Genomic DNA, 20,767 nt, shown 5'->3' with positions numbered 1-20,767 from the left:
TGAAAAGGATTTGTTTGGATGGATTAATGACTAACAGTACCAAATACTTCTGCAAAGAAAATGGAATATAGGTTTTTAGTGCTGGAGATCCAACCCATCACTTCACCAGCTAGGAAGTCCTCCATCTTTCTTTTCTTTTCTTTTTAAAAGATTTATTTATTTATTATGTATACAACATTTTGCCTCCATGTCTGCCCCCACACCAGAGGAGGGCGCCAGATCTCATTTCAGATGGTTGTGAGCAACCATGTGGTTGCTGGGAATTGAACTCAGGACCTCTGGAAGAGCAGCCAATGCTCTTAATCACTGAGCCATCTATCCAGCCCCTAGTCCTCCATCTTGAAGTTACAAAAACAGCCTCAATAAATACTTCCTAAGTCTCAGTGGAAGCAGAGGGCCCTGAAGATCTTACCCTCCTTCACTAAGAAGCTGATGCTTTTGGAAGCAAACTGTCTTGCTCTTTTTATTTTTTCTTGTCAAGTGCTAGAGACTGGGGTGTGTTACTACCCTGATCCAGGTATTTTCAAATCTTTAAATCGACCCATTATTTGTTCCCCATCTACCAAGCCCAGTTTATCAAAATATACAAAGCAACACGTGACACAATTTATGCAAATATTTTTCAAGATTTTATTGCAAACCAAAATTGGTTTATTGCACACAAAAAAAGTTGTGTGGCAGGGAGGAATCGTACATATTATAACCATGTTAATTACAGTACATTAAGATGAGGGTTTACAAATAAGTCTGTAAGTTTAAATATACTAGTGTTATAACCCAATGTACAGACTTTCTTTACACCATACACACAATAATCAGGAATGCAAAAAAAAAAAAAACCATAAATAATGCCCATTTTATAGGTGACATTTTAAAGAATGAAAACACCAACGCTGGGCTTTGACTGACAACTGGGGCATTGGTCCATAAAAACCCTTTCTAAAAATAGAAATGTCTGTGGCAGCAATGCTTGCGTGAAGCATCTGGGCGCTCACATCGTTGCAAGACCGTTTCAATAGATTTTAGTTATTAACTATATCTTACAAAAACAGTCTACACATAAATTCATCTTCCAAATATGGAAGAAACAAACAATGTCCCACGTTGTAGAGCCTTGCAAGTGTCGCATTGATGCTCACAACAAAACCGTCCCGTCAGGCAGAGCACACTCACACCGCCGTTTTCACACGGAGAATCCACGAGGTTTTAAAAAACAACAACAACAACAACAACTGAACACTCTGCGATAGGAAAAGCTTTGGAGCTAACAAGATCTCAAGAAAAGGCACATTGCAGAATATTCGTAATCACAGCTCAGACAGACCTGCGGGAGGACCCTCTCAGACCGGCAACTTCCTTCGAACGAGACCAAGGTGTCTGTCTAAGGCGGCACTCTCATGCTCCCTTGGAGCTAGCACCACGTCGGAAGGATAAAAATGAAGACCTCACAAGCTCACTGAGAGGAGGGTGTGCTCTTCAAAACGCTTCCATCAAGCAGTGTGCGAAGGGGAGTGCCTAGCTTCCAGGTGTGCAAATTATCTTTTAAGATGTTCGTTCTGTCAGCTGGCAACTCCAAAGGCTAACTAAAACACTTGGAAAACACGCAGGAAGTCCTTCACAACCATCCCGAGTGTTCAGAGGAAAGAGTCCATGGGCGGTGCGTAGGAGAAGCCAAGGAAGGCTTCTGCAGCTTCCTTGACGCTGGCCGTGACGAGAATGCTGTCGGGGGACCTGCCGATGGAGTTGGGGACTGGCTCTTCAGTAAACTCGGGATCAAAATGCCGAAGGTCACTGGGTCCACTCTGTTACAGGAAGGAGAAAGAAACATGCTCAGCATCAAAAAGAACACACAGGGCAAAGGATGGGGAACCCCCCAAGTCCTATAATCCTCCACTGTCTTAAGTATCACTGATAAGATCTAACTACGTGACCTAGGCTGGCCTCAAAGTGACCCTGCTTCAGTCTTTTGAGATAAAGGCATTACAGGTATGTGTCACCAGGCCGGGTAATGTCCTTAATTAATAAATGTATACATATTTAGTGATCTTTTCTGGGATTAAAACAAAACAAAAAAACCCTCCCCCGCCCTGGGACAATGAGTCTCCTGATACTGTGCTGTTTACTTCTGGGTCTCACAAATCTTAGATCAAAAACCACAGATACTCACTACGTTTGGGTTAAATGGGGGTGTAATCTTCTTATTAATGAGATCATCCCAGTTAATTAGCGAGAAGAAAATATGATTCTTAATCTCCAGCTGTTGGAAAGAAACAGAGATTCATTTAGATGGCAGGACTCAATAAAGGGCATGAGGTCAGTGTCCCTCTCCAAGGTCCCACGATAGCAGGACAGCAGTACTTACAAAGTCTTCCTTGGCACCCAGCCTCTTTGTCCGGTCCTTCTGCAGGAGGCCCTCCAGGAGGTGCCTTGCTGAGTTGGTAATATTTGGTTTCAACTGGAGAGGCTTGTTCAGAATGTTATCATACATCTCAGCTGTATTCCGGCTATAAAATGGAGGCTGGAAAAAGAAGGGAATTCCTTCAGATTCAACTGAAGTTTTGTCTAACATATTAGGTATCAAGAAAGTGCCAAAGTTAATGTATTAAGCTGGACGTGATATTATCCCTTCCCTGGGTGTTGAAATGTCCATAATTTTTTGGTGTCTATTTTACAACCCCTATTGGAGCGTGTGTTTGTAGGGGCACGGGCTGCTACTGCACAGGTTAGGTGTGGTCCTCTGTAGTAAACTGTGTAGAAGAAAACCACTAGAGATTTGGGGATGTTGCTCAGTGCCTGCCCTAAGATTCAAACAAGACTACTGAAGAGAATCCAGAAGACATGGTTTATAAAAAGTACTTAAAAAAATAGCCAGTGTCTCCTTTATTAGCTTTTGATAAGATTACGGATAAGGGCAAGCCATGGCAGCTAAACCTGCACTCAAGTAAACCCACACATGTTGTCATGGAGATGATTTGGTGTGTTACTCACCAGGCCGTAGAGCATCTCATACAAGACAGCCCCAAGGCACCACCAGTCCACTGTCCTGTCGTACGGCTGCTTGTGGAGCACCTCTGGTGCGAGATACTGGAAAGACACAGCAGGAAAAGAGGTTAGGTGGCCCTCCAAATCAGCCAGTCCTGGCAGCAAGCAGATCCCAGAAAAGGCTTTCTGGTTAAAACCTCTATACTCTTTGAAGTTAAATGCCACCCCCGCCCCCCGGCCGCCCCCGTGCATATACTGGTGTATTTAGGGACCAACTTAAGACCTAGTGGTACTAGGAGGATCTCTTAGGACACGGATTTTACATAGAAGGCCTTGGAGATCCTCAGGGTAAAACGATAAATGTATTTTGCTTGTACTGAATTGTACTAGGGAAATGCTTAGGAGTTTACTCTTTTCGTATTTAAAAGCATTACTGCGCATGTCTCTCTTGGAAAGGGGAGGCAGATGAGTCAGAGTCAAGAGCACCTACCTCAGGCGTGCCACAGAAGGTGGAAGTTGTGCCGTTGTGTTCAATGTTCTCCTTGCAGAGCCCAAAGTCAGTAAGGACAATGTGTCCCTGTGAGTCCAGGAGAATATTCTCTGGTTTTAGGTCTCTACGGGAACATGAAAAGTGGTTGCCCAGGTCAATTTCACATCCTGACAAATCCTCTGGAAAGACTGCTAAGGGTATTAGGATTTAATCTGTTGTTGCTCCACAGACAATCAGAGAAAGGAGTTTGCTCTGCAGGTCTGGATTTGCCACCACCCTCCTGGCTGGCTCACAGGCTGGGGAAGTTTTACAAGTGGCCAAACTGCACAGAATCACATATTTTAAGACTCCAAAGGCTCAGCCAGGCCTCCCTCCTTCCCAGCAAGGTAGCTTTGCCTCCGACTTACCTATAAACGATGTTCAGGGAGTGTAGATAGCCCAAGGCACTTGCTATTTCAGCAGCATAGAAGCGAGCTCGTGGTTCTAGGAAGCAGCGTTCCCTCTGGAGATGGTAGAACAGCTGCAAGGGACAGGACAAGGAAGGCTGAGTGGGGTCGTTTAACCAAGCCTTAATAATTGATAAGTTTGCGGAAATACTAATTCTGGTAATCGCCCATCCCTAAGTATCTTAAACCTCATCTCAAATCAAAAATAAGCAAGGTAAGCAGAGAAACCCCTCTCCCTCAGCTCACCTCTCCACCATTGATGTAGTCCAGGACAAAGTAGAGTTTGTCAGCAGTCTGGAAAGAGAAGTGGAGGCCCACCAGGAAGGGGTGCTTCACATTCTTTAGTAGGACGTTCCGCTCTGACATAATATGCTTCTCCTAGGAAAAAGATGAGATTCAGAGGCCAATTCAGATTTCAGCTTGCCACCAAACCACAAGGTAAAGGGTATTCACTAGGCCGTCGGGTGCCACTCGTACCTCCTTCTTTTTCAGGATCGCTTTCTTCTGTAAAACTTTGACCGCATAGAAGGCTTCTTCGGCCTTGTGTCTCGCTAGAAGAACCTGAAATGCCAATCAAACCGTCAGTTCTTTTTCCATCCTCGTTCAGGGAGAATGTGAAAATACACAAAAGAACATAACTTTAAAGTTTTCAGGTTTGAACTTACCTTCCCAAAACTGCCCTTTCCGATCACTTTCAGGAAATGAAAGTCAGAGGGTTTAGCGTGAGGATTGGAGGACGGACCAAGGTTGATTTGTTGAGAAGGACTTGGCTAGAAAACAAACAAAGAAAAATCACCCTTTAATATCCCTGAGTACATAAGCTGTGCACACAGCCTACTGCTAACAGATAAGTTTACGAAATATGCCTTTCAAAACATTCCAATGACTCAATACTTAAACACTCATGACACTTGTTATGTTGTGAAGACATCCCTACCCTCGTAATAATTTTTTACAAATGTTGTCTTAACTGACCACTACAGAAATACAGATTCATTTACAGTTTTACTCGGCAGACAGAAGAGTACTTACTGGAGGGGAGGGATTGGCGTTCATAAGCTCGGGCTCCTGAGGTTGGGAGATTTTCAAAATGGACTGAACTTCAGGGCTGTGGAGAGATTTAAGAGTAAATCTCTTAAATTGCCACCAGAGGGCACACCGACATAAGCTCAATTTCTGACTCAACCGTTCAGTATTTAAACCGAAAACATCCAAATGAATTACTTACAAAAACGTAGGTAAGAGAAAATAACCCGGCTAAATATAAAATTTAAGGTTTGTTCATCGATAAAGGACGTGGGTTTGATAAACACGCAAGAGAATTAATCTTACATCTCCAGGGGAAGCTCGACCCATAAACTAATATTAATGTTTAAAATGTTTCAAGTAAGCCAAAAGCCCCAAAGAGATATCTACCCCGGAGAAAAGACTTCGGCTTCTCCCGATGAACAAAGTGGTTAAGAATAAGTCTTGCCCGCTGGTAAATTTAAACGACCTTTTTTATTTTCTTCAATTACCCCAAACTTACTGTTTGCATGCATAGGAGTTGTTGGCGATCTTCTGAATAAAGTCGTTCAGGCCCATCCTTCTCTGTTTCATGAAAGCTGTGAATTAAAAAGAAAAAAGAAAAACAGGTTTAGGCGGCTCGGTAACGTCCAACGCCACACGCTAATCTGATCCTGAACCTTCAAAACCCTCCAACATTTCCACGCCGTCTCCTACACAAGTCCGGTGCTCTTCCAGCACTCACCGATGAGAATCGCTACCATTCCCCTCATCTTGGAGTAGGTGAGGGTGCCTCGAGCAGCCTCGGTTTTAACAGTCATCGCCCCAAGAGTTAAGAGACAACACGGAGCTGTGAGACCGGCTCAGCCAACCGTGCGCACGGGGCTGCGGCCGCCTTTATATACCCTGCGCCGCCGCGGGGGCGGAGCCGGAGGAACAATGAGGAAGCGGCGCTCTGGGCCCCTCCCATCACTAGGCTCCACCCCCGGCCGCCGCTCTGGCTGCTGACCGAGACCCGGGCGGGCGGATGCGGGTGGCTGGCCGCCTGATCCTGGGTGGGCTGTGCTAGCCGCCCTGGCAGGGGTGAGGGTTCCCACCGGCTGTGCGAGCAGGACCCCGGCGTAGGGCGGCACTCGGCCTCCCTCCGCTCGGGCAGACGGAGGGAACTGGAGGGGTGGGGAGTCCCGGTGATTTTCCATTTCCTCTCGAGTACTCCCGAGCGGAGCACCACTGTGCACGCCTCGGCACCGACCTCTCCCTCTCCTCGGTCTCCCGATTCGGTGCCCGACTCGCACCCGCCGGTTTCTGTCCGGCGCCTTCCTCCCGTTTCCATCCGACCTCCACCCACCCGTACCCCTCCGGAGCTGAGTCCCCCGCGGGCCGGACCGCAGTGCTTACCCAGTCCGCTCAGCAAGACCGACTCGCTCCTTTTCTGCGCCTCCGCCCGCTTTTTGTGGCGGGGCCGGAGCAGCGATTCGAGCCGAGCCCGAGCTAGCGCACCCTGCATCTCCCCCATGGCCGCAGACTGAGGGGCGCTCAGCGGGCGACAGCGACCGGCGAACACTGACGTTTCCTTGAAGGAGCCGCCGTGACTCAGGCCGGCAAGATTTCCTGCCCCAGTCCCAAAACAAACAAATGTCCCTTGTGCATGGCCGAGTCGCTTCCGAAAACGCCTTTTTTGTGCTTTTGGCCAAAACCAAGCAAGGCTGAAAAATCCCAGAACTTGGAAGAGAAGGAAGGAAGGAAGGAAAGAGCGGGGGGAGGGGGGTCAGGAATGTGTAGGGGAGGGGGCGGAAATAAGTCTCTGCACTACAAGAAAAAAGTACAATCTTCATTTCACTTTTTTTCAACTAATCTCCGAGAACATTCTGTCCGTTCTGCATATAATTTTTGTGCCTTGCAAATTTTAATCCTAGCCATGCCAAGAACACGTGAAGAGGTGGCAAGTTAGGGGGAGCAGAGGCTTCGCTCCAGGGGCCAACCTGGAGTGACCCTTGGGGCGTCGATGTCCCTGCCGGGGGACCTGCTCCTCTCTCAAGAAAACTGCAAAATCGCGTTGCATTGCCTTAAACTCCGTTATTTCGCATCCTCCTTACCCTCCGAGTTACCTCACGGCGGATCCAAGGAGTCTTAATTTTATAACCTTGCTTTTTCTTGCAAGTTCATACATAACTGAAACCCCTTAACTCTTTAAAGATTATTAAGAGGTTTGACTCAGAAAGCAGGGTACAGAAAGAAGCTGCAGGAGGTAGCCTGAACTGGCCGAAGGAGTGATGTACCTTGCAGTAACCCCGCCGCTGGGGGATGCCTGGCGCTGTAGCCTGACCGCCAACGCGGGGACAGGCGCCAGAGCTGGCTAGGAAGCCAGGAGCACCCGGTCTGGGCCAGGGGCGGGAAGGCGGCTGGCTGCAAGTAAGCAAGACTCTCAGAGCCAGTACCTGGCGCTGGATGGTGCTGTCTGCGGCCACTGCCCTGCCATGACCCGCTTGCTGAGACGAGCCTAGCATTTTAGAGCTGACACACTCCAAAATACCAGTTGTCAAAGCCAGAAAAAGCATGAGAAGCTCCTTTCCCTCCGTCTTGGGCAGGAGTTTTTTTTTTTTTTTTTACAACCACAGCCACCTCACACGCCCTAATGCGATCTCTAGTCTCAGCTGCTGCTTGCTAGATTTGCTCACTTCAGACAGCCAGAGACCCTGAGAAGGAGGCGCCCATCCTCTCTCTGCAGACAAGATTTTGTTTAGCAGACGTCCTTCAAAACGTACCTAGGGTGTCTGAAATTGGCACTCCAGCCTAAAACAAGGTGCAGGCGGTTCCAAATCCCAGCAACTAGCCCAAGCTGCTTTGTCCGCACTCGAATATTCGTGCCAGTGAGTGCCTCTACAAACCACGTGGCACGGGTCATTTATTTAGCCTAGTCCCACCGTAAACCCCCCCCCCCCCGCCCCAGCCTGGTTCCTTCCCCTCCAAAAAACAACGTTTGGTCTGAAATGTCGTTCTCAGCAATGATTGCTTTTTTGTTTTAAAATCTGAAATCAAGATGTGTTCCATCAGAGACCCTCCCTAGAAAATCAACCAACATTCAGTGCTTCCCCCACGCTTCTCCCAGGTATCTTTGCTTTCCCCATCCCATCCAAACTGTGCTACTCAAACCACGAACCTTTCCAGGGGGATCTGAAAGCCTCCTCTTTCATTCTTCACAAAGCTGGGGATGTGAAGCCCGGGATTACTATGTGGACTTGACCTCCAGGCTGTGCGCCTCTGAGGAGGCTGGAAGTCGCAGATGACAAGGGAGAACCAGCCAGAGGCTGCGGTGGCTGTTCTGTTCTGAGCCCTACTTTATATCTAAAGGGAATTTACATACAGGAAGGGAGCAAGCTGCAAAGTTCAAAACACTGGGCTATTTATCCAGCCGTTGCAACATCATCCAGAAAATTACAGTCATCAGCGTCCTAGGCTTGTTTCACCAGCAAGATACACAAGAAATGTAACTTAACTGATTATCACCACACCAGTCCAGAAAAAAAAAAAATTCAAAACACATGCACAGGGTTTGTCCTCTCAGGGAAGCTCTCTGGAATGCATTCCAGAAGGAACATGGAATTCAAGTTAGAGGCCTCCAAGTGCAATAATGAGAAGGCACAACCATATATTTGTGGTTGGAACAGAAAAGGATCTATTTGGATGTGTCCTTTTCTCTCCCTGCCCGGAATGGTCAGCGATTGGAGACGGATGGTCTGCTAACCTTATCATTTAACAGAGAGGGAATCAAGTTGTTGAGACTGGCTTTCCTTCCAACCGGATACCTGAAGGGTGGAGCAGGCGCCCCCAGTTCTGTCCCAGCAACCTACTAGGACTTCCGAACAGGAAGGTGACACACGGCAGCAGAGGGAGGAGGGAGGTTGCTGGGCTATGTGATGCTTCTGTTAACCATGCATAGAGTCGAGGCTGTCCTGTGGCAACTATTCAACCACTTGATCTATTCTTCCTTCCTTGGTTCAGATAGTCCTCCTACCAGGAGGTTATCGGGCCTAGCCTGGCCCAGTTCCTCCCCGTGGGTGAAGTAGCCAGACTTGCCTGACACACTCAGCTGATGAATACAACCTAGAGGGCGCTAGAGTTCTCTGGGAGAACTCTAGAAGGTCAGATTGCTTCACTTGCCCTGGCGTTTTGTTCTGTCCAGAGAGCATTGCCCTGCAAACCTCCCACAGCCAGAAAGGACAGAGCTTTGCTGTGAGAATGGCTAGCTAACTGATCTCCACTCCCCCAAGCCAGGGGTCTCAAAAGTATGCCTCAGCGTAGGTAAAACGACAACCAACACTCTCGTGGAAATGGTTTGCCAAGACGTAAACGGAAGCAAAACCCTTCCCAGTGCAAGTGTCTGTTACTACTATAGAAAATTGCTCTTTGTTTCTGTTGCTGTTGAAAAATGGAGACAAGACAGTTTGAAATAACTTACTGTTTAATTCAAAGCCTCACAAATGTCAATTTTTCCATCTGTTAGAGGGAATGGTTTGAAGTGCGTTGTCTAAGAACTCAGCTACAGGGCACTCCTTACTCTGTTACTCTTGACTACCTAGATATTTTATTGATAACAAGACAATACCATTTTGTATTACTCAGGATGCTACAGATTCCAGAAGAGACATGTGCACAGTTCAGACTCCCCCAGGCTCCCCCCCCCTTTTTTTAACCCGTTGGCTGATGTATGTAGCAATGTTTCCTTGGGGCATCCTCAAAACTCACAGAAATACCGGAAACCACGATTCCTACTATAGTGAGCAAGTGAAGAGATGCATTTTTGTGGGAGGCGGTCACCAAGAGCATGTCTTTTCGTGAAAACAGTAATCCCCCAAGGGAAAATGATGACACATGAGTTGATTCATGACAGCTATTATGGACAAGTGGTAGCTAAGCATCTAATTATGGAGCAGTTTCTATCATAATTATTATCATCCATATTTGTAACTGTCAAAAGTGATATGCATAAAGATGAGAGTGATATGGTAGAAGACTAAGAAGTATACATTATCCATAACAATGTAGTTAAGAGTTATTAAAACCCACATTACTCCATGCTTTATTATGAAGCTCCCACCACTGCTCCCTTCCTCCCCATGCCCAAATGATAGCACCAATGTTCTATACACACTCTTTCCAGAAAGAAAAGGTTTTAATGCTAATTAGGGAAGACAATGGAAGAAGCCAGTGGGCACTCATGGAAGAATGAAAATCTAGGAAACAGCAAGCAGATAGGTTTGTGACTGGCTGAAATTACAGCCTCATTCCATCTTGGGAATGTTGCCAGGGACTAATGTCACACCATACAATAAACAACAAAATAAAAAGGGTTTTTTTTTAAAAAAAAAAATCAAGAACCACTGTAGCAGCCAGAACACACATTAGAACCCTACATATTTGTCAGCGTTATGCTTAATTTTTTGGTAGCCCTGGCTGTCCTGAAACTAGCTCTGTAGACCAGGCTGGCCTCAAACTCACAAACATCCTCTTGCCTCTGTCTCCCACATGCTGGGATTAAAGGTGTACACCGCCGCTGTCCTGCTGTTTAACTCTTAAGATATACGTACCTGGAAAAATATGTTTGAGGAAGTTCCTATATGATCATGAAATATGATACAATAGTCTAACTAGAAAAGGAAACTGGGGAACGCTTTAAAATGAAATGCTACGTATGTATGACCTAACACAAAGAGAACTGTGGTCTCACTAAAGTCCTTATATATGTTTGTATGACCTAACACCAAGAAAACTGTGGTCTCACTAAAGTCCTAATGTATTATCGACATAGCTTTATGACTAGGCATTTGCATTTCAAAAGGCCATTTATCATCTCAGACAAACTAAGTTAAATGAACTGGAGTGTGTGGTGCCCATACTCTCTGCCTCCTCTGGCTTCACTTGCTCCAGGGTGAATGCCCTTGTACAGATTCACATGCTCGCAAAGCCTGGTCTTGGGCACCAGGCAGAGCCAGTCCTTGAAACATGCATATGTAAGTTGGAACCAATATAGAGATGGTAATAGGGGTTCTTTGTTCACCTCTCAATTTACAAAGAACCCAGGGAAAAGAACACCCCTGGATATCTGACAGATACATCTGCCAAACTAACGTGAAACCTAAAAGCTTTAATTGGCTCAGCATGAGTCTCTCCTGAAATGTTTTCCATCCTGACCCTGTAATTGCTCTAGCAAGAAGCTAGAGCAGTTGAGGCCACCCCTAAGGACAGCGTCCTACAAATCCTGCCCACAGATAGCAGAAAGAAAGAAAGAAAGAAAGAAAGAGAGAGAGAGAGAGAGAGAGAGAGAGAGAGAGAGAAAGAAAGAAAGAAAGAAAGAAAGAAAGAAAGAAAGAAAGAAAGAAAGAAAGAGCGAGCCGGGTGGTGGTGGCACACACCTGTAATCCCAGCACTCGGGAGGCAGAGGCAGGAGGATCTCTGTGCGTTCGAGCCCAGCCTGGTCTAGAAGAGCTAGTTCCAGGACAGGCTCCAAAAGCTACGGAGAAACCCTGCCTCGAAAAATCCAAAAAAAGAAAGAAAGAAGGAAAGAAAGAAAGAAAGAAAGAAAGAAAGAAAGGAAGAAAGGAAGAAAGGAAGAAAGGAAGAAAGGAAGAAAGGAAGAAAGGAAGAAAGGAAGAAAGGAAGAAAGGAAGAAAGAAAGGAAAAAAAACATATTAGCACCGGGGAAAGCCCTAGCAGGAACCGCTAGAGAAGTGGCTGGTGTCTTTCCACATACACTAACTTCCTTTTCATCTCAACCCTCCACAGTTTTGTCACTTGCCCAAGCTCAGCAGTGACAGTGTACGCCCACGAGAGTACTTGATCGCAGACTGGGCTCTGCTTGAGGCCTACTGTCTGCAAGAATCTACACCAGGTGCTCTCCACACCTTAACCCCGTCATCTGTAGTGTGGGGCTGCTAACACTTCCATCCCATCAACTGAAACATAATGAAAATATAAAGAGCTTAGCACGTGCCTCTTTCAAGGGAGACTTTCAAAAGGAAACTATGACTTTGTTGGCTATACACACCCTCTATACACGTTACAGCGTCATATACAAGGCCTCACACAGTCAAAATCCAAATAATACATGGGTGTACTGTGGTTAAACCATTTGCACAGTATGAGCCCCTTCATCTGGGCCCCAGATCGGCCTGGGTGGCAGAAATGCCATGATAACAGGCTGAAAGGAAGATTCTCCCAATTTTGTTCTCCAGTTTCCCCTTTCCCCATTGTCCCACCCACACAATGCTCCCAAAGATGTCATATCAAGGAACTGAATACCATGGTAACTGAGTAAATACGAATTTACCAAGTGTTTGAAGTAAAGGTTGCTCTTGAGAGTTGAGATGCAGAGTAAGTGAAACATGAATCATAGGGGCTTTTAATCGGTTCGTTGTTGGAATTGAATGAACGTCAACAGGGACCTGTTGATGGGGGGCTGCGTCTGTAAGGTCAAGGAAGGCCTGTACATTCCCGATGTTTTCTAGGTCATCCTAGCTGCCCCTGGTCTCACATCTTTCCTCTGTCGGATCTTGGAGGAGCACATCTCCAGCGGCACTCAGTTCAGGGTTCTTACAAGAAGACTGATGGGTGTGCCATCGTTGCACACGAGGAAGTCACAGGCTGTTGTTTAAGTCGAATAGCACTTATTCAAAAGTTCAGGAGAATTTCCAGATCAAGCTATTTTTTTCTAAGGTCTAGCCATGCACTCATGTCACTGAAATACAACCTGGGACAGGGTCTCATTGTAGCTAATACTGGCCTTGAACTTAGGGTTAGCTAAGGATAACCCTCAATTCCTGATTGCCATGCTTCTACCTCCTAAATTCCGAGACTGTAAACATGTATCATCATGTCTGGTGCTGGGAACTAAACCCAAGTGTTCTGGAGTCCTGACATCTGAAGATGAGAGAGGAAGGATGTATACGGGGTGGGAGATAGAAAAGACAATCATCTTTTCTCTTTTTTGTTTTATTCAGGCATCCAGCCAACGGCAGGTAGACACACTCCCCACCCTATCCACCCACTCACATGCCACCTCTCACAGATACACCCCAATTCTTTACACACCCCTTAATTCAGTGACAGTGATACCTACCGTCAGAAATCAATCTGTTGTCAATCTAAAACCTACACCAAGCTCTTTAAATCATGCTTAACTTCCAAGTTATAGACAAGAACAAGGTAATGACTGTACCTAATGAGATACACCCATCCTGTGTACAATCAAAACTGTAATAATCTCTTTTCCAAAAGGGGGGATCTTTGAACTTCCTGACAGTCCATGTCTTAAATAAAACACTAAGTCAGTATAGCTCAGGTTATGTATAAAAAGGGAATAAGGAGGAATGGAAACATTTGATCAACATATCTGCAGTATAGTAACACAATGGTAATCTTCATAAAGTGAAGATCAATTGGTGACAGTGACGGCTCTTTCTGTATAGCTGGTGCTTACAACTGCTTTCGATACAGTGTTATATAATCTCCCTTTCCTCAGTAAACTTTAAACTGTGTTCATTGTTTTATTTTGTGAACCGGGAGGGTAAGATAACCTTCATTGCTGAAGGGGTCTGGGCAGTTCATATTTCCTCCCAGACTGGGATCTTGTAATTTCCCATTGACGATAATCTGGGAATACAACACTGAGAGGCTCCTGGAGGTGCTCCTGTACTTCAGATACACACTTCTTTGCTCTACAGAAGCACCATTCCACGTTCCCCTCTGTGGGCCAGATCAGTCACCCCCTTCAATGCTGTAGCCCCCTTCTTACCCTGTTGAGTTGAGACATGAGGGGTCCACATTGGCTAGCCAGCTGTTTTAACTCCTAGGTCAATGGAATTTTCATTTTGTCTCTTGGTGGAAACATTTTCCCTCTGGAACTAAAGAGATCCAGGCCAACAGCACCTGAAGTTACTGAAATAGGAAGTCAACTTTTGCTAGTGAGTCAGTAGAGGGATAATGAGCTGGGTTATTTCCATTTTCAACCCTTCTTTCCCAGGGCTGCTGACCATGATCCCTAGCTACAGGAGAAACAGTGCCACACAGAACACTCACAGTGTCTTACTTACTATTCCAATGCTGTGAGCAGACACCATGGCCAAGACCATGAGCATCAGGTCTGATGCTGAGGCAGAAGCTGAGAGCTTTCCATTCTGACCTGCAGGCAGCAGGTGGAGAGAGAGAAAGACTGAGAGAAGGGGTGGAGAGAAAGGAGAAAGGAGAGAGAAGAGAGAGTGTGTGTATGTAGCACGAGTTCTAGTAGGTCTTAAAAATAAAAGCCCGGAGACAGAGTCAGATATTGGGGAAAACGCTAACAGATCAGAGAGATGAAGGAGCCAAACCACAGCCACCTTAGCTACTCAACTTCCCAAGTGAAAAGAGACTGAGCTCCTGTCTCTTCCTGCCTTATCACTTCCTCTCCCTGCCCAGCCATATCACTTCCTATCCATCTGTACAGACCTCCAGACCTCTATGGTTAGCTAGTGGCTAGCTCCATCCTCTGATCTTCAGGCAAACTTTATTTGTACAAACAAGATATCACCACAAGAGAGAGAGAGAACAAACTTGGGCCTGGCATGGGTTTTTGAAGCCCATTGCCAGTGACATACCTTCTTTAAACTAGGGACCAAGCCTTCAAACATAAGAGCCTATGGCTTTCAGTTCGCATGTGCATACAGATGAGCTTTCTAAAGCTTTAACCACTGAGAACATGTCTCTTTACCACTGTCCTTTAGGCTATAGTGCTGTCGGCAATATATCCATTTCTGTGGTTATATATGCACACATGACGGTATTAGTAACATGATGAAGTTGCCCACAACACAGGCTTCACATCACGAATATGAAATTGCAATATAGCCCCAGTTTCACACGAAGCAATTAAAAACAAGAGGTCTTATCCTGAGGCTTGGACATCTTTCTTAGCATATGATAGGCATATACTGTAGTTCAGTGTTTTCAGAACTTTTCCTAGTGGGCTTTGATATAGGGTTTGCTGTTGTCCTCCCATCCTTTGTAGCCAAATATCGGCAACATTCTTCACAAACCTAGGCAAGATGGGCACTACAATTTACCAAGCAAGAGTTCAAAAGGAAGAAAAAAGAAAAGAATTGCTTTGACGTTCAAATGAAACTGTCTACCCGTCCAGTCGAGATGTTTGAAAACATCGGTGAAACTACAAAAGCACATCCTCTCACACCAGCCTCGTGCCCCACACAGCACTGCCATGGTATAGAAAAGTGAAGACTAAAGTTCGCAGGATGCCAGGACACAGTGCTGCTTGCCCTTTGACCAGAAGGCTCCGAAAAGCTGCTGCTTCTTCATCCTTTCTAGGAAATGTTCAACAGTACTTCCAGAATTGGCTATCCTGTAGTCACAGAAGGCACATCAGACTGCCCGTTTCTCAGTTTTGTTTTTCAGAGTTTTGAAACCCATCCTTAACTCTAAGGATTACCAATAAGCGTTGCTCACCTTGCCTCCGAGTCGGTTCAGCAGAGAATTTAGGTGAATACACATGTTTACATTTTTTTCGAGCAGGTTGAAGCATGCAAAGAGTAGGATTGTCTTGTCAATCATTTCCTCCCACCTTCGTATGCCTTACACCAAGGGATGCTCAGTAAATACTGGAGGTGTCATGACTAAATCTCTCCTGAGCACACCTCAATTTCTTCTACGTATCTATATTTCTCAGTTTTAAAATTCCAAGACCAATTTCGATGGGAATTATTCCTTATAGAAGAGTTCATGGGGGTAAATTGTTGTTTTCGTCTTTATATCAGCATAAGGTTTATAGTTACCAGAATCTCCATGGTGAACCTTCATCGTCATAACATCAGCGGTTTAAATATCTTGGGTTTTATTTTGTTTGATTCGGCTTTTTAAGATAGGTTGTCAGCACTTGGGAGGCAGAGGCAGGCAGATCCCTAAGTTCAAGGCCAGCCTGGTCTATGAAGTTCCAGGACAGCCAGAGAAACCCTGTCAAAAAAAAAAAAAAAAAAACCAACCCACATAGCATAGGCTGAGGTCGCCTTGAGGGCCTCCCATTTCTACAGGCACCACCCAACCACCCAATTCCTGAAAGATAAGCTTGACACCTGGCCTTGTTATTATAATGATAAATAACTGAAGGGCAAAAAAAAAAAAAAAAAAAACGAGACAAACACAGTTTTTAAGTAACTCCTACTTGACGCTCCCCTCCCTCCTTCCTCCATCTCCCACCTCCTATTCTTGGAGAGTACAGGTTTCCAGAAGTTTGAAAGGAACCTTATAAATTCCTCTGGACAGTTATTTCTTTGCATCTTTTTAAAAAACAGCATTATAAAATTATAATTAACATTACAAATGGCTACAGCAGCCTTCTGACAACCTAATACTAACAGTATAACGATTTTTAAACTTCCATATTTTTCTTAGAGAAAAATACGATATGCAACAACACTTTTAATCAGTTCTCTTTTTGTAAGACACGCCTTTATTCCCAGCACTCTGGAGACAGAGGCAAGAAGATCTCTGTGCGTTTGAGGCCAGTCTGGTCTACAGAGTTCCAGGACAGGTTCCAAACCCCATCTCGAAAAACCAAAACAACAAAAAAATCATTGTTCAATCCCAGAAAACAGGAAGCAGAGGCAGGTGGATCTAGGCCAGCCTAGATGACTTAGTGAGACCCTGTCTCAACTGCTCCCTTCAAAATTCATTGTATGTGTTAATATATTAACTGTATGCAGTCTTGTGTTTCCCCAATCCCTCCTACTGAATGCAACTCTTGTCTTTTTCTCCTTTTTTTTTTATCTCTTTAAACTGTCTGAGAAGAGTGTTTTTCTGTTTTTTTTTTTTGTTTTTTTTTTGTGTGTGTGTGTATGTGTGTGTGTGGCTTTTATGGAGATTTCCTCTTTTAAGCTTGTTTTGGTTCATTTCTCAGTCAAGCCTTCTAGGATTACAGGTGTGTGCCTCCCCACCTGCTGCCCTGACTCCAAGGCTGCCTCACTCTGCCGGAAGTAAGCTCTTTCTTTAGAAACCGTCCTTTCTGATCTCCACAGGCCGCTTCCTTCTCTTTTGTCTCACAGAGAGCCTTGGTGAAGGCATGCCGCTAGACCCTCACAGAACGCTGCAGCTCCTATCAATAATGCAGCGACTTCCCCTGCATGCATTGCCTGCCTTAGCACCGGACATGCGAGTGGTGAATGCAGCTGATAGCTAGTACACTGAAGGCTTCTGTTTTCCTGTCTTAACATTTCTAAGCTACTAAACACAGGAAAGAAAGTTGGGGGCTTATTTTAACAACACCACCAGTCTCAATTTTCATGGTATTTATAGAATCAGAGACAGATCATATTCGTGTCCAAAGGCCCTTCAGGAAGGAGGGGTTCTCTATAATAATAGTTGCTTGTAGAGGTCTTGTCTAATTTTTCTCCTTTATAAGATTTATTTTTAGTGTGTGAGTGTGTTGCCTGCATGTATGCCTGTGAACCATGTCCATGCCTGGGGCCCAAGGAAGCCAAGTGTCAAATCTCCTAGAACTGGAGTTACAGATGGTTGTGAGCCACCATGTGGGTTCTGGACCCCAATCCCAGAGCAGTCAGTTCCCCGAACCACTAAGCCATCTTTCCAGCCCCAGCTTGTCAGATTTCCCATGGAGTCACCTTCATTCCCAAAGCCTGCGTCCGCCATAGTCAGCTATCACCAAAAGCTCTTTCTTAGGCGAGGCTCTAATATCCTTATTTAGGTGTTAGGAGTTGCTCTTTTGCACGATCTGAAGCCAGGGGCTTCATGGATGCTAAGAACGTATTGAAGCAGGAATGACATGATCCCTGCCGTAGCTTCTGCTGTGGTTTCGCCCATCTATTATAATGGTTAGCATTTGTTGAATGACGTTTTAACAACCACCAGACCCTATGCATAACACTCCTTATGTAACTCCTCGCCCAATCCCCATGACTGTGAAAAACTATTTACTGCTCTCACATCTCCAGTTTCTTAAGAGCAACTACATCAGAAGGTATCTCTGTCTGATGCGACATGGAATGACAGAGTGAGAAGGGGAATCTAGGTGCTTCTGATGTTCAAGGCCCAGGTCTGAACCAGTCAATACTTACAGCCTAGTCAGCACACCACAAGTGTAAAACCAATTGGAAAAATAATAGTCAGGTTTGGTGGTGATGCTGGCAGTGTAGGTCTGTAATCCTGGTCCTCATGATGGGATGGGAGGGGTAAGGCAGAGGGACAAGACAGCCCAGGAATGCTAGTGAGACCACCCTGACTCAACAGAAGGTAAGGAAGCACAAAACCGTTGAACACATCTAACCTAGGGAACATCCTTGCTGAGTCCATGCTGCTTTAAACAGACTCAACATCACCCTGTGCACAGTGAAGCATCATGGTAGCAACTTATAGCCCATTATATCCCTGCTCATGAAGACAGAGTACAAAGCAGCATTTCTCCTGCATGTTCTTTTGCTTTTAAGAGTTCCCTCTGTCCTGTTTTAAAGCAGTGGCCAAGACATTAGAGGGTTTTGTTTGTTGGTTTGTTTGTTTTTTAAGTAAAGTAAACAAAATGTTCAATTTGGCCTTTATAAATCAGAGCTTATACCTGGCAGTGGTGATGCACGCCTTTAATCTCAGCACTTGGGAAGCAGAGGCAGGCAGATCTCTGTGAGTTCGAGGCCAGCCTGGTTTACAAGAGCTAGTTCCAGGACAGCCAGGACTCGTTATATAGAGAAACCCTGTCTCAATACCCACCTACCCATCCAATAAAAAACAGAGAGTGTCTGTAATCTTAGATGACTGAAAGACAGTGTGTAGATAACTATTACTATTTTTAAATGCATTTACAGTATTTTTCTATCTTTCTACCCATATTTTCCCAATCTGTCTCATCTCAGGCTGAAATTACGGTTGCCAATTTCTCCTCAGAACTTCGCAGTGCTGAGCTTAAAGGGACACCACAGGTTTCATCTTGCATTTTGGTCTTCTGTCCCCAGTTCCTTGGGTTTACCGACTGGCAAGCGTGCGTCTCAGTTTGAGTTGTCCTTTCCCCAAACACCTGTGTGCACATTCAAGTTACTATCGCTGCATTGGCATTGTTGAAGCAGTTACGGAGAGTGACCAGGCTTTCCGCACAGTTAACGCCTGCTTCGCTAACCTCAAGGGATGATTGGAAACGTGGACGAGATTAGGTGTGTGAACAGTTAGAGAACTCGAGTAGGTTACATAATTTGACACCACAAGGACAATACAACCTAGCTGTTAGCACAAAATGTTCCTCAAAGAAACAAGACCCTCAGCAGTGGAAACAACTGACGACCATGCTTCCCCTTCTTCCTCCTCTTCCTCTTCTCCTTCCACTCCTCCTGCTCCTCCTCCTCCTCCTCCTCCTCCTCCTCCTCCTCCTCCTTCTTTTTCTTCTTCATCTTTTCCTTTTAGACAAGGTTTCTCTCTAGTCCTGGCTGTCCTGGTACTCACTTTGTAGACCAGGCTGGCCTCAAACTCAGAGATCTATCTGTTCTGCCTCCTGAGTGCTAGAATTAAAGGTGTGAGTCACCACGTCTGACCCCAAATCTCTTTTCTAATTATCATTGTCATTTTGTTTCTTCGAGACCTGGTTTCTCTCATTATGTAGCTCAGAGTGGTCTTGAACCTTTTCCTTTGCCTCCCAAGTACTGAATTTATAGGCATGCCCACCATTCCTGGTCCTGAGTCTCCTTTAATTCTAAAAGCTGTCAGATTTTGTAATCTTTTGCTTGAGTCAACCCTTTGGGGGTCAAATATCAGATATCCTGCGTATCAAATACTTACATGATTCCTAACAATAGGAAAATCACAGTTATACCTAAAAATTACATATAAAATTGCAGTAGCAAGGATGTAATTTTATGGTTGGGGGGGGGGGTCACTACATGAAGAACTGTATACCAAAGGGCCACAGCATTAGGAAGGCTGAGAAGCGCTGCTCTTGAGTAACAGAATTTATAAGATGAATCAGTCTATATAGAGAGAAAGGAAATTTACTAGAGTGACTTACAGGCTGGAGGTCCAGCTAATCCAACAATGGCTGGCTGTGTGAATGGAAAGTTCAGGAATCCAGTAGTTGCTCGACCCGCCCATAAGTCTGGATGTCTCAGTTGGTCTTCAGTATATACTAGAATCCAGAAGAAGTAGGCTCTAGTGCCAGTGAAGGAATGGATTTGCTAGTTGGGCATGGACCAGCAGGCAAAGAGAGCAAGCTTCCTTCTGTTTTAGGCTTTCAGCAGAGGGTGGCCCAATTTAAGGTGTGTCTTCCCACTCAAGGTCTGGATTAAGGTGTATCTTTTTCCATCTCAAATAATCTTGATTAAAGGTGTGTCTTCCTACCTCAAGATCTGGATGAGAATTGATGTTCCTACCTCAAATTTTGCAAAAATTTCTGGGGTTAAAGATGCATCCTTCCACTTTTAGCTTTGAGTTCTAGATGTAGGCAAGATGACAACAAAGAATACCCATCTTACTCAATTTCCTGGCATAATTTTAGCAGTGAGTAAAAAACTCTTTTAAGACTATGAAAAAAAAAAACCTGGGTGGTGGTGGTATCTGCCTTTAATCCCAGCACTTGGGAGGTGAGGCTGGTGGATCTCTGTGAGCTTGAGGCCAGCCTGGTCTACAGAGTGAGTTCCAGGATAGCCAAGGATACGCAGAGAAACTCTGTCTCTAAAAACCAAGAGTCTATGAAAAAGAAGTCTTATACTAGCTCATCAGAGACAGGAACACAGGCAAAAGGCAGAAGCAGGAAGATCTTCACAAGTTCAGGACAGCCTGGTTTACACAGTGAGTCCCAGGTCAGTCAAATACAGGG

At 45.2% G+C, this 20,767-nt stretch overlaps 1 protein-coding gene across 5 annotated transcripts in view; it reads right to left on the bottom strand.

Moving 5' to 3' along the window:
• Positions 1–612: 612 nt before the first annotated feature.
• The window catches only part of Sgk1 (serum/glucocorticoid regulated kinase 1), a 112,085-nt gene continuing 91,930 nt past the window's right edge, over positions 613–20,767 (bottom strand). The window contains exons 1-12 of one of the 5 annotated variants that reach the window (XM_057759095.1): positions 8,084–8,186; positions 5,447–5,522; positions 4,951–5,026; positions 4,584–4,688; positions 4,396–4,479; positions 4,165–4,296; positions 3,880–3,992; positions 3,473–3,596; positions 2,989–3,084; positions 2,363–2,518; positions 2,168–2,257; positions 613–1,802 (exon numbers count right to left, since the gene is read on the bottom strand). In XM_057759095.1, the coding sequence (XP_057615078.1) occupies positions 1,635–1,802; positions 2,168–2,257; positions 2,363–2,518; positions 2,989–3,084; positions 3,473–3,596; positions 3,880–3,992; positions 4,165–4,296; positions 4,396–4,479; positions 4,584–4,688; positions 4,951–5,026; positions 5,447–5,522; positions 8,084–8,117 (1,254 nt within the window). In that variant the 5' untranslated portion in view covers positions 8,118–8,186 and the 3' untranslated portion in view covers positions 613–1,634. Of the gene's footprint in view, positions 1,803–2,167; positions 2,258–2,362; positions 2,519–2,988; positions 3,085–3,472; positions 3,597–3,879; positions 3,993–4,164; positions 4,297–4,395; positions 4,480–4,583; positions 4,689–4,950; positions 5,027–5,446; positions 5,523–5,668; positions 5,811–6,321; positions 6,607–7,688; positions 7,712–8,083; positions 8,187–20,767 lie in introns of those variants that run through there. The other 4 variants (XM_057759105.1, XM_057759077.1, XM_057759086.1 and 1 more) reach the window with 4 other exon arrangements.

Source organism: Chionomys nivalis, chromosome 2, assembly GCF_950005125.1.
Source record: "Chionomys nivalis chromosome 2, mChiNiv1.1, whole genome shotgun sequence".
Classification (NCBI taxonomy): Eukaryota; Metazoa; Chordata; class Mammalia; order Rodentia; family Cricetidae; genus Chionomys; species Chionomys nivalis.
The sequence above is the reverse complement of the archived record's forward strand: the minus strand, read 5'-3'. Positions and strand labels throughout refer to the sequence as shown.